The following is a 17,694-nucleotide window of genomic DNA, read 5'->3' as shown; positions in this document are numbered from 1 at the left end:
AAAGTATGGCAGAATGGGCAGCACGCATTCGTGGACTAGCAGTCGACTGCGGGTTTTCTGCCACAACTTTAGACGAAACGCTTCGAGATCGCTTTGTACTCGGTATGACCCCGGGGCATGAGCGAGATAAGCTCTTCACCATGGATATGGAGAAGTTGACCATTACTAAAGCACTGGAAGTAGCGGAGAGGATCCAGTGTGCTCGGCAGGGCGCTGCACAGGCGTTACCGGCGGCATCGAGCACGCTGCCATGTCCCGACGTGCCAGTGTATAAAATGGCGCCGGTTCCACGTGGCGCGAGGCCTGGCGGCGCAGGAGGGAGCTTCGGTAGCGGTAGCATGAACCAAAAACCACAGGTGGTTTGTGCGGCTTGCGCTTATGAAGGACATGAAGTGGCTACGTGCAAGTTTTCTCGGTATAAGTGCGGTAAATGCGGCTTAAAGGGTCACCTACGGCGCGTGTGTCCCGGCAGAAAAGTGTATCGTCAAAATTATATCGGTGGTGAACACGGTGATGTGGATGCTGATGCTGGCGATGATGGTAAGCTTGTAGTGTATCATATTCGTTCATCACGTGGCGAACCGATGATGGTGACTGTCCAGGTTGCGGAATATAACTTATCTTTTGAGCTGGACACAGGTTCGGCGGTTACAATTATGCCAGACAAAATGTATGATTCATATTTTAGTAACATACCGCTATGTCCGAATCGCACGGTTTTAATCACATATAATGAAAGTAATATTCCGATTTTAGGTACCCTCAACCTGCCTTTCACTTATGACGGTGAAACGATCACATTACAGGTATTTGTAGTGCAAGGCAAAGGCCCTTCATTGCTAGGTAGGAATTTTATATCTAAATTCAATTTGCAGATGGTAAAAGTAAAAAAATGCGAAGTAGAAAATTTTATTGAAAAGGCCGAACACATGTACCCAAAACTATTTACAGGTGGACTGGGTTGCTGTAAAGATGTTTACGTCGATTTGCGTTTAAAGCCAGAGGCCAAACCGGTATTTTTTAAGTCACGACCAGTACCGTTCGCTTTAAGGCCAAAGGTCGAAAATGAGATAGATAGGCTAGTAGGACTAGGAATTTTAGTACCAGTGACATTTTCAGACTATGCTAGCCCCGTCGTGCCCGTTTTAAAACACAATGGTAGCATACGCTTATGCGCCGATTATTCGGTCAGTTTAAATAAGCAGTTAGTGATAGAAAAGTACCCGCTGCCGCGCATCGAAGAGCTATTCGCAAAGTTACATGGCGGTCAGCAATTCTCTAAGCTTGATTTATCACAGGCCTACAACCAGTTAATGTTGAGTGAATCTTCGCAATTGTTAACAACAATAAATACAGTTAAAGGTTTGTTTAAATTTACAAGGCTCGTCTTTGCTTTAGCGTCGGCGGCGTCTATATTCCAACGGACTTTGGATACGATATTGTCAGGGTTAGAGGGTGTTCTAATTTTTCAAGACGATATTCTAGTCACAGGGCGCGATCGGTCGGAACACTTGTCAAGGCTAAATAAAGTGTTTGAAAGACTGGAAGCATCGGGCTTAGTATTGCAAAAAGATAAGTGCATGTTGTTTCAAGACTCGGTGTCATACTTGGGATTTAAAATTGATCGCCATGGTCTTCACAAATGTCAAGACAAAATAAAAGCAATAAGTGATGCAAAAGTTCCAACCAATGTCACCGAACTTAAGTCTTTTTTAGGAATGGTAAATTATTACCGTAATTTTGTAAAAAATGCATCGACTATTTTAAGCCCATTACATAACCTGTTGAAAAAAAATGTTCCGTGGCAATGGAGGAAAGAGCATGATGTACGATCTAGCTATCGTACAGCGTAGGAATAGCATGTACTGTAGCAATGCCTTTACGCAAATATGCGCACTCGCGCGACCTAGATTATTTATTCAACACGTGTAATTGCATTAAGTACCAAAATCAGTGCATTAAAGACTATGGTTAACAACAAACGTATGTGAGTTATTTATGGGTTCCTGGGATTCTGACAGTACCGTCAACTGGCGCGTACATGTTGGTCCTTCGAGCTTAGTGATGGTGTTCAGAGAAAGTTAGTGTGGTTACCGTTTCAACTCGGTTGGCCTCCCACAAGCGGGTCTCACCAACTTAGTTGAGAGGACGTGGTGTCGCACAATGGATTTCAAGAATACCTACTAAGGAACCGTGACAAGTTATTGAATTTGACATTTTGCATTGGGCATTTTAGTGCTATTGACACTTGCATTATTGACATTGACATTTATAGTACTATTTAAGGTACTTTATGACATTGGGCATTTTATTGCTATTGACACTTGCATTATTGACATTGACATTTATAGTACTATTTAAGGTACTTTATGACATTGGGCATTTTATTGCTATTGACACTTGCATTATTGACATTGACATTTATAGTACTATTTAAGGTACTTTATGACATTTTGACATTTGACAAATCAAACCTGCTTGAAGAGCCATGGATGATTACGATCGTATATTGCAACGTCAGAGGGAGATCATCGATGCTATTCAGCGAGTGGAAACGAACTTCAAGAAAGACTCTGACTTCAGGAAAACCGAAGAATACTTACGGACGAGAATTGGCGCCGTAGACACGTTATGGGAAGAATTTGAGAAGAATAACTTGAAGCTTCGTGACGCACCTGACCAAACTGGGGAGTATTTTGTGGATAATGTGTACCAGCAAATGCAGGTTCGTACTGACAACATTCGTACGATGCTTTCAAATTACCGTTTTGGGGAGCCATCGACTCCTAAGGCCACAGATACTCAACAGCAGCAGCAAACTAGCAAACTTAACGAGCTTTTTAGTGAGCAGAAAACTAACTTCAGAGCTTTTCAAAGGATTTTGAACTATATTGACATTGACAAGATATCGGAGAAATGGGAAATGGAGGATGAACTTCGTAACCTTCAGACTCGATGGGACACTATTGACACTTTGCATCTGAAAATTGACAACTTGCTCCAGGGATCGGATAAGGATTACGAAGAAAGATACTCTGTGTATGAAAAGAAGTATCGACTGACAAAGAGGGCGCTAAACCAGAAAATTTCTGCTGCAACTCATTTACACAAGTCAACGCCGCAAATGGAGATACCTAACTTCTACGGTGACTACTCTCAATGGCCTACATTTATAGATTTGTATAAGACTGCAATCCATGACAACCCTGTGCTATCTAAAGCACAAAAAATGCAACATTTAAAGGGGAAGCTGAAAGGCGAGGCACTACGACTCATTCAGCATCTCAGTGTGACTGCTGACAACTATCTCACTGCATGGGACTTGCTGTATCATCGCTACAACAATAATCAGTTACTCTTCACCCGGCAGATAGAGATATTTTTAAACCAACCTACACTGCACAAGCAAACTTCTCATGACATTAAAAAGCTGCATGACACTACTATGGAATGTGTACATGCCATACACAACCTTGGCATAGACACAACTACTTGGGACCCACTTCTTGTTCACCTTCTGGCTAAAAAGTTGGACCCATTGACACTAGCTGACTACAAGGAGTCTCGTAAAGCGCCGCGAGAGCTGCCGACTTTAGATGAATTCACCGCTTTCTTGGAAACGAAGTTCCTCGCACTGGAACCTATGAACAGGAAAGATCGAGAATCTGCAGGATCATCATCATGGTCATCTAATAAACAACTGACATTCAAGCCCAAGGATACATTTTCCCCGGCCTACAAACGAACATCGTCCGGTAAACCAAGTTCATTCAACTTCAATATTAATGCAACTTGCGTAGTATGCAATATAAACCATCCATTATACCAATGCAAGAAGTTTGAATTGATGTCACCGGACGAAAAATGGAAAACAGTTTCGAAACACGGAATGTGCAAAAACTGTCTCTATGTACATGAGCGCAATGTATGCAATTCTACAAAAACATGCAAAATTTGCCATGAAAGGCATAATACTTTACTACATGACGCGATAAATGAACACGCCGGACAAATATCGCGGTCGCCGCCCGCCGCCGCTAAGCAACAACAGCGTCAGCAATATAACCGGGAATCGTCAAGTAATCACGTTGCGGACGACGATGGCGAAACTTTATTGACAACTGTACAAATACGTGTACGAACGAATGACAATGGGTATGTGACACTTCGGTGCCTTTTAGACCAAGGCTCACAGATTTCACTGATCAGTCAAGATGCTATGCACCGGCTGGGAATACCCCGCCAACAATTAAACGCATCCGTTACAGGAATCGGCAAAAGTACAAGAAAGGTTAAAGGGAAGGTCAGACTCGACTGCAAATCAATTCATGATGACTTCGCCTTCCATACCAATGCGTTAATTTTGCCGAAGCTTATTAATAACCTGCCTAGCAACTCATTTGAGAAACAAAACGATGAACATATTCAACATTTACAACTGGCTGACCCAGACTACAATATTTCGAAACCGATTGACATTTTGCTTGATGTAAGGGTCTATTCTAGAATTTTAATGGGAGGTCTCGTCAGAGGATCGGACCAGCAGCCCATTGCCCAACAGACTCTTTTGGGTTGGATCATTTCCGGCGGTGTAAACGCTACCTCTCTGCAATTACGTAACTGCAACGTCATAATTAATGACCTGCGAGCAATCGCCAACTACTGGGAGCTGGAAGAACTCAGCGGCCAGGACAGCACTGCAACTGAACAGGAACAATATTGTGAACAACTATACTCACAAACTACAAGACGGTTGCCTAATGGAAAATATGAAGTTAGGCTGCCCATGCAAGACAATTTTGAAGCTAAATTGGGTCAATCAAAATCAAAGGCTCTCGCCCAATTTCATCATCTAGAACAACGTTTGACAAGAAACCCTAAATTGCGAGAAAGCTACAAAAAGTTCATGGAAGAATACTTGGAATTGGGCCACATGGAAGAGTGTACGACTCGGCAGGAGCCCTCATGCTATCTCGCTCATCATGGGGTGCATAAGATGGACTCTACCACTACCAAATTGCGTGTGGTATTCAATGCTTCATCCCCCACAACCTCAGGATACAGCTTAAATGATCTGATGGAATGTGGGCCCAAACTGCAACAAGATATTCAAGATCTCCTACTGAGGTGGAGAACATACAAAATCGTCTACACTGCAGACTGTGAAAAGATGTATCGGTGCATACTTATCCAGGAAGATCAACAACACCTGCAAAAGATACTGTGGAGAAACCACCCTCAAGATCTTCTAAAGGAATACAAACTCTGCACTCTGACCTACGGCATGAAAGCCGCCCCGTTCCTCGCACTAAGAACTATGGCTCAACTAGCCATCGATGACGCTGACAAATATCCCTTAGCCTCCAAGGTCATGCAGACGGATTTCTACGTTGATGACCTATTAAGTGGATGCAATAATATTGACGAAGCGCGAGAAACGCAGCAACAGCTCATTGACATGCTCCGTGGTGCTGGTATGAACCTAAGAAAATGGGCCAGCAACACACCTCAACTATTATCTAACTTATCACCTGACAAAATAAATCAATCTGCAATTGACATTACAAATGACATGAAATCAACAAAGGCGCTCGGATTACAATGGAGTCCGCTTACCGACACCTTTACGTTTCATTACAAACATAAACAATCGAACTCGGATATATGCACAAAACGAATATTGCTATCCGAAATATCCCGAATATTTGACCCTCTCGGATGGCTTTCACCCGTAACCATCAGAGCTAAACTATTATTCCAAAAGGTTTGGCTCACCGGGACTGACTGGGATCAAGAAGTGCCACAAGATAATCAGCAAGAATGGTCCAGAATTCGTGATGACTTACTCAACATTGACAAATTGACAATACCCCGATGGATCGGAGACACCACACAGGCGCTTGCAGTCCATGGCTTTTGCGACGCTTCGGAAAAGGTCTACGCATGTGTTATCTATCTTAAATCCATCAATGACAGAGGAGAAATTACGACAAGAATCATTGCTTCGAAAACGAAACTTGCACCGAAAAAGAAGCCACTGACATTGCCTAAACTGGAACTTTCGGGAGCTCTCCTATTATCTAAACTAATGGCAAAGATCCTTAAAACACTGCCAAATGCATCCATACCTATTTACGGGTGGTGTGACTCACTTGTCACATTGGGATGGTTAAAAGGAAACCCATCGCGCTGGAAGACATTTGTAGCCAATCGGGTAACCGAAATCCTTGACATTATGCCCTACACATGCTGGAGACATGTAAGCTCGCAGAATAACGCCGCAGACTGTGCGACGCGAGGCATCTCTACTACTCAGTTGACAACACACGCGCTATGGTGGGAAGGGCCTCACTTCATAAAAGGGGAAATTCCTGACAATGTTGACAAAATTGCATTACCCCAATGTGAGGTCAAACAAGAAAAGAAGACCTGTCTAGTCCTGGCAACATCTTCAACTATTGAAGATTTATTGGAAAAACACAGCTCACTGTCCCGCATAGTACGAATCATATGTTACGTATCACGTTTCATAACAAACCTACGACATCGCGTGACGTATGCGCAGCCGGCTACGTCGGGCGAACATGACTCCCTAGGCGTTTTGCAAAACAAACCTATATACACGAACTACTTGACAACTAAGGAAATTGAAAATGCATACAATATTATGGCAAAAGTAGTACAGCGGCAAGAGTTTGACAAAGATATAACTGACATCTTAGAAAAAGGGACCGTTGGCACCAAGAGTACCCTGCTCGATCTACGCCCTTATCTCGACAAAAAAGGGGTATTACGAGTGGGCGGAAGACTCCAACATGCACATCTGACAGAAAACGCCAAACATCCCATCATCTTGCCCAAACACTCAAGACTGACAGAACTATGCATAAGTCAAGCTCATCTGCAAACGCTGCACGGAACTGCACCCCTCACCTTAGTCGCCCTTCGACAGAGATTTTGGGTACTGGGCGGAACACGCATGGTAAAGAAACATGTGAGCCGTTGCGTAACATGTTACCGATTCAACACTACTACCAAAAAACAATTAATGGGAGATTTGCCACCACCACGAGTGAATCCTTCCCGACCGTTCACACACACGGGTGTTGACTTCACCGGACACGTGGAACTGAAAGCCAACAAGGGAAGGGGGATAAAAACAACCCGTGGATACATTGCAGTATTTGTTTGCTTCGCCACGAAGGCAATTCATCTCGAACTTGCATCTGACCTGAGCACACCCACATTTCTCGCTGCTTTCAAGAGGATGTGCGCCAGGAGGGGAACACCATTGCATGTTTATAGCGACCAGGGTACAAATTTCATCGGAGCGTCCCGAGTATTGACCCAAGAGAAGAGAGAGATCCTGCAAGTTATAAACAAAGATTTTTTGAACGAGATCGCTGACATGGGCGTGACATGGCATTTCAACCCCCCTTCCTGGCCAAGTGGGGGGGGGATTTGGGAGGCTGCAGTAAAGTCGTCCAAGCACCATCTCAAACGTGTCTTGGGAGACCAAAAATTGACATATGAGGAATTTACGACCTTATTGACCCAAATCGAATCGTGCTTAAATTCAAGGCCACTTTATGCTCTGACAGATGACGCTGATACAGATTACCTGACCCCCGGACATTTTTTGGTTGGAGGTCCAGTATTGTCTTTACCAACAATCGGCAATGACAACACATGCGGAAAAACAAGATGGCAAATGACAGAAAGAATGCTACAAAGCTTCTGGAAGACTTGGTCAACAGAATATTTACACCACTTGCAACAACGGCATAAATGGCAACAACCTGCAAAAAACATACAAAAAGATGACATCGTGCTCATCAAGGAAGACTTTTTACCACCCGCGAAGTGGGCCATGGGTCGCGTGACAGACGTACATCACGGCAAGGACGGATACGTCCGTGTTGTTACGCTAAAAACAAAAGGAAGAGAAATCCAAAGACCCGTGGTCAAAATAGCTCCGTTGCCTATTCAAAAGTCAGAACAAACCAGTCCCATAGACCCGGACATGAAATCTGACTCCGTTCCACCAAAAACGCATAAACGAGCACGAGGCAATAAACAATGTTTTATAACATCGATGTTACTGTTGTTCATGACATGTGTGCTACCGGCTACCGCCCAGACACTCCATATTGACAAGATACAAACCAACAACTCGCTTTATTTTGACAAAATTGCAGACATAAGGATCATACAGGACGAGTGGAAGATGGTCGCATTTTACAACATGACGACATATTGGGATAGCATATGTTCAATCGAAAAGTACATTCAACTTATAAAAACAAAATGCAACAATGACTACACATGTGCTCCAATTATTGCACAATTCGAACACGAGTTAAATGAACTGCGTCACTACAACGATTTGCTGACAAGTCACCCTAACACAAACCGCCAACGAAGAGGTCTAGCCAATGGAGTCGGCTATTTAGCTAATACCTTATTTGGCGTACTTGATGATAGATTTGCAGAAAAATACGAAAAGGATATTGACACAATTACGAAGCGAGAAGATCACATCTTCAACTTGTACAAAAACCAGACATCCATACTTGAAGCTCACAACAATATTCTCAAACGCAACGAGATTATCATGAAGAATCAATTTGACTCAATTGCAAAAACCGTCCATAATCTAATCGAAGATGTGAATCAAGCACAATCCACGAGTTTACGTTTACTGAACTCGTTCTCGCTACTTTCGTCTATGGTAGCGGCGGATGTCATCATCTCAAATTTAAGAAGAATTCAAGATACCCTAGTTGACACCGTCACTGACATATACCATGGTCGATTAAACGTGCATTTACTACCCCCGATGCAACTCCAACAACAGTTAGAACTGATATCGGGGCATATACAGGATGACCTCACCATTCCAGTTGACAGCGCTGAAGACCTGTACGGATTGCTCCATATCCACGTAAAAGTGACTCGAAAGACCTTAATAATGGAGATACGCCTACCATTATTAAACCGTGAACAGTTCGAGTTAGACTCTATTATCGACCTTCCACGCAGAAACGGAGACAACGCCCTTTACATCTCAACAGCAACGAAATACATTGCAATCAACGTCAAGAAAGACACCATAATTCCAATGACAGAAACTGACATTCACGCATGCAGCGCTCACAAAAATGATAAAATGCTCTGTACTTTAAATCACCCTGTATACACAATGAAAGTCGGTGAATCTATTTGTGACATGCAATTGCTATTAAACAACAATAACAAACCTTATTGCCAAGCGACAGCCAAGAAATGCGCTGACAGGTGGATCAAATTACATGCACAGGACACCTGGCTGTATTCCTACTGCCAAGAGCACCCGATACGCGTGATATGTGATAACGGCGTATCCACTGAGACATTGATCGACACGGGTTTGGTCACAATTCCTGCAGGATGCGCAATAAGAGGAAAATCCTTCGTCATACATTCACAACATGATTACAAGAGTCAAATGTTTGTGCAAGACTTGTACATGGAAATTCCGAAAATATCACCGATCAATGACGTAATGAAAACATCCTTACCGAAAGATGTTCCTATTTTAACAGAAGATCATAACGAAGAATTTCTTGACATAAGCCAGAAATTAACGGCCATTAAAGAAGCACATTTGGACACATTTGATAGAAATGACACCACACATTACGTCATAATCTACATTGCATTGGGAATTACTTCAACCATAACTATTATACTTGCTATCTGCAAATTGAAACGCAAGTCGACGCCTACTCAACCTGACACCCCACTGCAAGCAGTACTATCACTGACCCCTGCGGCCGCTCCTGCGACGACGAGCACGTCGGCGCCTCAGCGTGCTACGTCCTTCTCAGACATCCCAATGACGCCGCAGCAGAGACGAAAAGTTAGCTTTAGGGACTTAAATGAAGAAACATAATCATTTACTTACCTCTTTTACAGTGTTCACTACTATTTTTATAGCATTTCTTTGTTAAATTGACATATGGTTTTTACTCATTTATTTAACGTCTATAATTTTGCATACTCTTAGGTTGCTTCTCGTTGTTTTGCTTTATAAGTGGCAGTATGTACGATCTAGCTATCGTACAGCGTAGGAATAGCATGTACTGTAGCAATGCCTTTACGCAAATATGCGCACTCGCGCGACCTAGATTATTTATTCAACACGTGTAATTGCATTAAGTACCAAAATCAGTGCATTAAAGACTATGGTTAACAACAAACGTATGTGAGTTATTTATGGGTTCCTGGGATTCTGACAGTACCGTCAACTGGCGCGTACACATGACATAGCTGTATCTACCATCAAAGGCGAATTAATTTCCGAAAAAACGTTAGCACACTTTGATCCCAATGCTAAGTTAATTCTGACTGCAGACGCGTCACCTTGGGGCCTTGGGGCTATTCTGTCCCTAGTCGGGGCCGATGGAGTCGAGAGGCCGGTATCATACGCGTCTAGGTCGCTTACTTCGGCCGAGAAGAGCTACAGTCAGATCCAAAAGGAAGCAACTGCTTTAATATATGCGGTACGGAAATATCACCATTATTTGTACGGCCGTTCAGTTCCTTTCGTGCTTAGAACTGATCACAAACCGTTGTTGTCAATATTTAGTTCAGACAAAGGGATACCGGAGGTAACGGCAAATAGGTTACAGCGGTATGCTATATACCTAATGTCATATAACTTCGTCATTGAGTATGTTAGCAGTGCACGCAACGCAGCTGACTACCTGAGTCGCTCGGTCACTGATAAGGGAACAGCTGACGCCGCCGCCGAGCCGGCCGCAGTTATCGACAGAGCTACTTATATTAACTTTGTTTACGAGGACGAGCAGTTAATAACTATTAGCGAATAGGGTAAACATACCTCAGCAGATAGCATGCTTTCAACTGTACGGACATATGTATTGCAAGGGTGGCCTAGCCAAGTTAGTGATTATTTAAAACCATTTTTCTCTGTCAGGAACGAGTTATCAGTAGAAAAATCATGCGTAACTAGAGGGCATAAGGTAGTGATTCCTACTAATTGTCGTAATAAAATCCTAACTGAACTGCATATTGGGCACTTAGGGTCTAATAAAATGAGAGTGGAGGCGCGGAGTCGGTTTTGGTGGCCAGGCATGTCTGCAGACATAGATAACTTTGTTGCGTCCTGCGATATATGTACTTCCTTACGACCTTCGCCCCCGCGCGCCCCTCTCACGCCTTGGCCGTTTCCGCCACATGCATTCCATCGAGTACATTTAGATTTTTTAGGGCCGTTAAATAATAAAATGTATTTAATTGCAATCGATGCATATTCGAAATGGCCTGAATGCTTCGATGTTTCAAACGGATATGGATCTAAAATAGTAATAGAAAAGGTATGTGAGTTAATGTCAAGGTTTGGCTTATTTCATACTATATGTACTGACAACGGTACTTCTTTTGTCTCAGCTGAATTTAAGGACTTTTGTTTGCGAAATGGAATCACTCATTTAACTTCCCCTACTTATAAACCAAGTAGCAACGGTCAGGTTGAGGCATATTGTAAAATAGTAAAAAAAGCGTTAAAATCATTCATTTTTTCTGGGATTAATCCAAAATCATTCAATTGCAAAATGTACGAATTCCTGATGCGATACAGAAACTCAGTGCATAGCACGACAGGTAAGTCACCAGCAGAGATCGTTTTTGGCCACAAGTTGAGAAGTAGATTAGATACACTAGCCATGCATCGCCCAGCAACAGCTGACGCAGCACTCGAATGCGTTGTAAAAGAAAACCAGTTTTCGCAGTGTAAACATTACGGCGGCAAGCGAGTTGTTGACTTTAAACTGAACGATATAGTTTTAGTTAAAATGTACAGTGCACAAAAAAACTATTGGGTGAAGGGAACAATAATTGAACAATTAGGTAAAAGTTTGTACACTGTCAAGTTAAGTGGTTCTCAAAACATTATTAAAAGACACGCTAACCAACTTCTGAAATTAAATGGGGAGGAAGGATATCAAGGATATCGTAATGACTCGGCGACTCAACCAAGTTCCTCTAACGTGGAGCCTATCGTATCAGAGATGCCTACAATTATTTTGCCACTAGTACATCGAAACGACATGACTCCAACACAGCACGCTGATACGCACATTACAGTAGTACCTACTGAGGCGGAGCCGGAACCGATTTCTACCACTGATGCGACTCCATGTGAAGAAAGCCATGGAGTGGCTGGACAGCACGCAGAACAGCAACCCGGAACCAGCTCACTCAAATCTCCACACTCTGAGCAAACTGTGGCATGCCAGGCAGAGCCTACGTCAGAGTCGGCCAGAGAACTCGCCGAGCGGTTTGAGTCACCTGACTCTTCTCCAACTGCTGAGCCGCCTCCCCCGAGGAGAAATCGAAACATAATTAATTACAAACAATATTTTTAGGCTAAGGGTGGAGGGATGTTAGTATAAGAGTGCGGCTGCGCCCGCATGCAAATTAGTCGAATAGATGCACCTACGCGAGACGCACGTATTTCATTTCTCTGCCCCGCCCCGCACCCCTCACTAACAATTTTAAATACTACGTTAATGGTCACAAGAAAACGCTAACCCAACTTATTTTAAATACAACGTTGATCTTTCTTTCATGCTGGGGGCTTCGCCCCCAGAGCCCCCCTTTGTTTGCTCTTAAAGGTCACAAGAAAACGCTAACCCAACTTATTCTAAATACTACGTTGATCTTTCTTTCATGCGGGGGCTTCGCCCCCGAGCCCCCCCTTTTCTTTACTCTTAAGGATCACAAGAAAACCTTAACCCAACTTATTTTAAATACAACGTTGATCTTTCTTTTATGCGGGGGCTTCGCCCCCCGAACCCCCCTTTGTTTGCTCTTAAAGGTCACAAGAAAACGCTAACCCAACTTATTTTAAATACTACGTTAATGGTCACAAGAAAACGCTAACCCAACTTATTTTAAATACAACGTTTATCTTTCTTTTATGCGGGGGCTTCGCCCCCCGAACCCCCCTTTGTTTGCTCTTAAAGGTCACAAGAAAACGCTAACCCAACTTATCTTAAATACTACGTTGATCTTTCTTTCATGCGGGGGGCTTCGCCCCACGAGCCCCCCTTTGTTTGCTCTTAAAAGTCACAAGAAAACGCTAACCCAACTTATTTTAAATACAACGTTGATCTTTTTTTATGCGGGGGGCTTCGCCCCCCGAGCCCCCTTTTCGTTACTCTTAAGGGTCACAAGAAAACCCTAAACCAACTTATTTTAAATACAACGTTGATCTTTCTTTCATGCGGGGGGCTTCGCCCCCCGAGCCCCCCTTTGTTTGCTCTTAAAGGTCCCAAGAAAACGCTAACCCAACTTATTTTAAATACAACGTTGATCTTTCTTTTATGCGGGGGGCTTCGCCCCCCGAGCCCCCCTTTGTTTGCTCTTAAAGGTCACAAGAAAACGCTAACCCAACATATTTTAAATACTACGTTTATCTTTCTTTTATGCGGGGGCTTCGCCCCCGAGCCCCCTTTTCGTTACTCTTAAGGGTAACAAGAAAACCCTAACCCGACTTATTTTAAATACAACGTTTATCTTTCTTTTGTGCGGGGGCTTCGCCCCCGCGCCCCCCTTTGTTTGCTCTTAAAGGTCACAAGAAAACGCTAACCCAACTTATTCTAAATACTACGTTGATCTTTTTTTCATGCGGGGGGCTTCGCCCCCCCCGAGCCCCCTTTGTTTGCTCTTAAAGGTCACAAGAAAACGCTAACCCAACTTATCTTAAATACTACGTTGATCTTTCTTTCATGCGGGGGCTTCGCCCCCCGAGCCCCCCTTTGTTTGCTCTTAAAGGTCACAAGAAAACGCTTACCCAACTTATTCTAAATACCACGTTGATCTTTCTTTCATGCGGGGGGCTTCGCCCCCCGAGCCCCCATTTTCTTTACTCTTAAAGATCACAAGAAAACCTTAACCCAACTTATTTTAAATACAACGTTGATCTTTCTGTCATGCGGGGGGCTTCGCCCCCCGAGCCGCCCTTTGTTTGCTCTTAAAGGTCACAAGAAAACGCTAACCCAACTTATTTTAAATACAACGTTGATCTTTCTTTCATGCGGGGGCTTCGCCCCCCGAGCCCCCCTTTGTTTGCTCTTAAAGGTCACAAGAAAACGCTAACTCAACTTATTCTAAATACTACGTTGATCTTTCTTTCATGCGGGGGGCTTCGCCCCCCGAGCCCCCCTTTGTTTGCTCTTAAAGGTCCCAAGAAAACGCTAACTCAACTTATTTTAAATACAACGTTGATCTTTCTTTTATGCGGGGGGCTTCGCCCCCCGAGCCCCCCTTTGTTTGCTCTTAAAGGTCACAAGAAAACGCTAACCCAACTTATCTTAAATACTACGTTGTTCTTTCTTTCATGCGGGGGGCTTTGCCCCCCGAGCCCCCCTTTGGTTGCTCTTAAAGGTCACAAGAAAACGCTAACCCAACTTATTCTAAATACTACGTTGATTTTTCTTTCATGCGGGGGGCTTCGCCCCCCGAGCCCCTTTTCTTTACTCTTAAGGATTACAAGAAAACCTTAACCCAACTTATTTTAAATACAACTTTGATCTTTCTTTTATGCGGGGGCTTCGCCCCCGAGCCCCCTTTGTTTGCTCTGAAAGGTCACAAGAAAACGCTAACCCAACTTATTTTAAATACTACGTTGATCTTTCTTTCATGCTTCCCCCTCGAGCCCCCCCCCCTTTTTTCTGTTCTTATCTTCCGGCACCATCATCAGGCCTTTAAACCTAATCGCAGTCATAGTTCATTACAAGACTTTTCTAAGAAGCCCAAAAACAGCTTTGATACGATGTTCCATCATATAGTTCCAGTTCATATCTTCCGGCTCCATCATCAGACCTTGAAACCTAATCGTAGTCAAAGTTCATTACAAGACTTTTCTAAGAAGCCCAAAAACAGCTATGATCCGATGTTTCATCATGTAGTTCCAGTTCATATCTTCCGGCTCCATCATCAGACCTTGAAACCTAATCGTAGTCAAAGTTCATTACAAGACTTTTCTAAGAAGCCGAAAAACAGCTATGATACGATGTTCCATCATGTAGTTCCAGCTCATATCTTCCGGCTCCATCATCAGACCTTGAAAGCTAATTGTAATCAAAGTTCATTACAAGACTTTCCTAAGAAGCTCAAAAACAGCTATGATACGATGTTCCATCATGTAGTTCCAGTTCATATCTTTCGGCTTCATCATCAGACCTTGAAACCTAATTGTAGTCAAAGTTCATTACAAGACTTTTCTAAGAAACCCAAAAACGGCTATGATACGATGTTCCATCATGTAGTTCTAGTTCATATCTTCTGACTCCATCATTAGACCTTGAAACCTAATCGTAGTCAAAGTTCATTACAAGACTTTTCTAAGAAGCCCAAAAACAGCTATGATACGATGTTCCATCATGTAGTTCCAGCTTATATCTTCCGGCTCCATCATCAGACCTTGAAACCTAATTGTAATCAAAGTTCATTACAAGACTTTCCTAAGAAGCTCAAAAACAGCTATGATACGATGTTCCATCATGTAGTTCCAGTTCATATCTTCCGGCTCCATCATCAGACCTTGAAACCTAATCGTAGTCAAAGTTCATTACAAGACTTTTCTAAGAAACCCAAAAACAGCTATGATACGATGTTCCATCATGTAGTTCCATTTCATATCTTTCGGCTTCATCATCAGACCTTGAAACCTAATTGTAGTCAAAGTTCATTACAAGACTTTTCTAAGAAACCCAAAAACGGCTATGATACGATGTTCCATCATGTAGTTCCAGTTCATATCTTCCGACTCCATCATCAGATCAGCTCAACAGTACCATATTATTGTATTGTCATCGGGACTACATATAGCTGCCAATTTTCATTACGCTACGACTCCTGGAAGATGGTTAAATTAGCTTCCTTAGATTCCATTACATACATAGTTACATACACGACGACCTAATAAAAGCGTGTTAAAAATAGCTTTATTTGTTCATAAACGCATTCTAACTAAATAATAGTACACTTTGCAACAAGGGGAGGAAGTTTAATATTACTAACGAGAGTAAGATTTTTTTTTTTTTATTATAAACTGGCCGAATGGTTAAATCGCGACGGCTTGCCGGAGCGATTTAAATACTCGAGTTAGTAGTATTCATACCCCCGACTTACACACAATGTTTTTCATCACATTTGCAATGTAAAAAATATGTAAATAGATGTAAAAAAGTTAAGCACGGGAGTTTTCCGTGATCATGATGCATGCAACTGCGTCGAAATATCGGGAGCTCGACAAAAATCAAAAAGGTAATCACGGTCTATATCCCGGTCAATATAAGTCTAAGTTAAGCACGGTACAAGAAATTTCATTATTCCCTTGGGAGAACGATTTTTCTATAACTCACGCTCCGCCTGCGTGCAATAGCACATTTAAAGTGCGGGTGTGATGAAAACTACTTAAAGGCCGTTACCGTTACACATTATTTTCCGATATTCTTTACATTAAAGGCGCCAACTTTGATATTTGCCTTTGACATCCTTCTTATATCGGATGTCGGATCGGATAATGTGTAAAGCTATGTTTCTGGTTAATGGTAATGATGCAATATTGCATCGTGACATTACTGCTGAATAAATTGGTGCCGCAAATGGTAAACTTAGTTTAGTAGGGAGAAAAACGTGGTTTAATTTATTATTTAATTTTCTGATGGTTTTGCAGTCGGCAGTAAATCTATAGGAGCATTGCAGCGACCTTATTACTGCTGCTACTAATGCTGCTGCTTAAATCAAAATCGCTCAGTAAATCCGAACCTGTGGCCGTAGCACAGAATATATAATAGTACAAGAACAGAAGGCTCACTCCTTTGATACTTATTCACAAAATGCCACCGTTGTTGCAGCAGCCGAAATTGAATTCTATTGTGCCGCGCGAAGGTCGTCACCACTGAATGGGCCGCGAACTCGCAGCCCTCGGCATGTACTTGTAGCGCGGCGATAGAATTGCGGAGTGAGCCGCCCCTGGCCGTACCAAGGTCATGTTTTTGATGCTTGCCCCATCATGCGTCACTTTCGCACTTACATACTTGTTAGAACGTGACAGTCTTGGTGAATTGGTGACAAATGATAGACGGCCGTCCATCTTAGCCCAGCCGGCGTACTATACGTATGCTTCTAATTTTATCACTTATCCAAGTGGATAAGACATTTGTCACTCTCACACTGACATACTTGCCAAAGCGTGACAGATGTCTTATCCACGTGGATAAGTGATAAAATTAGAAGCATGATACGCCGGCTGTTGTAGGTAGATAACTCGATATCATAGTGTCACCCGAGAATCCACTCAATGGTGTTTTTATATATCTTTTAGCATAGATAATGGAACACTATTGATAGTGCAAATAAAATAAAAGCTTTGAGTAAGATAAGCCCAGTCAATATTGATTGTTTCTGACTGAAATTCGATCGGCACTTTCGAAGAGATTTCGACTAAGTATCTTTGTGGTGTATTATTTATACAAGGTAAATAATTCTGAAACAAATAATACATACTTAGTTTAAATGCTGCTGCGAAAGAATAAAAGTATAGATATTTATGGCTAATGATGTGCAAGTTGCGGAAACTTTCCAAAAAATCTTAAATTTCTTGAAAAATTCACGAAA

At 42.6% G+C, this 17,694-nt stretch overlaps 2 protein-coding genes across 3 annotated transcripts in view; both read left to right on the top strand.

Annotated features, from left to right (window-relative positions):
* LOC125230172 (fibronectin type III domain-containing protein 5) overlaps positions 1–17,694 on the top strand; it is a 308,743-nt gene that overhangs the window by 70,564 nt on the left and 220,485 nt on the right. The window lies entirely within an intron of this gene.
* On the top strand, positions 6,439–10,291 carry LOC125230171. Its single transcript, XM_048135224.1, has 2 exons — positions 6,439–6,715; positions 7,826–10,291. The coding sequence occupies exons 1-2, from the start codon at positions 6,668–6,670 to the stop codon at positions 9,932–9,934; spliced, it is 2,157 nt and encodes a 718-aa protein (XP_047991181.1). The 5' UTR covers positions 6,439–6,667; the 3' UTR covers positions 9,935–10,291.

Source organism: Leguminivora glycinivorella, chromosome 10, assembly GCF_023078275.1.
Source record: "Leguminivora glycinivorella isolate SPB_JAAS2020 chromosome 10, LegGlyc_1.1, whole genome shotgun sequence".
In the NCBI taxonomy this organism is placed as follows: domain Eukaryota; kingdom Metazoa; phylum Arthropoda; class Insecta; order Lepidoptera; family Tortricidae; genus Leguminivora; species Leguminivora glycinivorella.
The sequence above is the reverse complement of the archived record's forward strand: the minus strand, read 5'-3'. Positions and strand labels throughout refer to the sequence as shown.

What these genes read in the sequence shown, in the direction of transcription:
- LOC125230171 (XM_048135224.1), top strand. Translation starts at nt 6,668, where the DNA reads ATGGCAAAAGTAGTACAGCGGCAAGAGTTTGACAAAGATATAACTGAC. An exon ending in TTGACAAAGATATAACTGAC is followed by an intron (nt 6,716 to 7,825) that starts ATCTTAGAAAAA and finishes CAAAAAGATGAC; the next exon opens with ATCGTGCTCATCAAGGAAGA.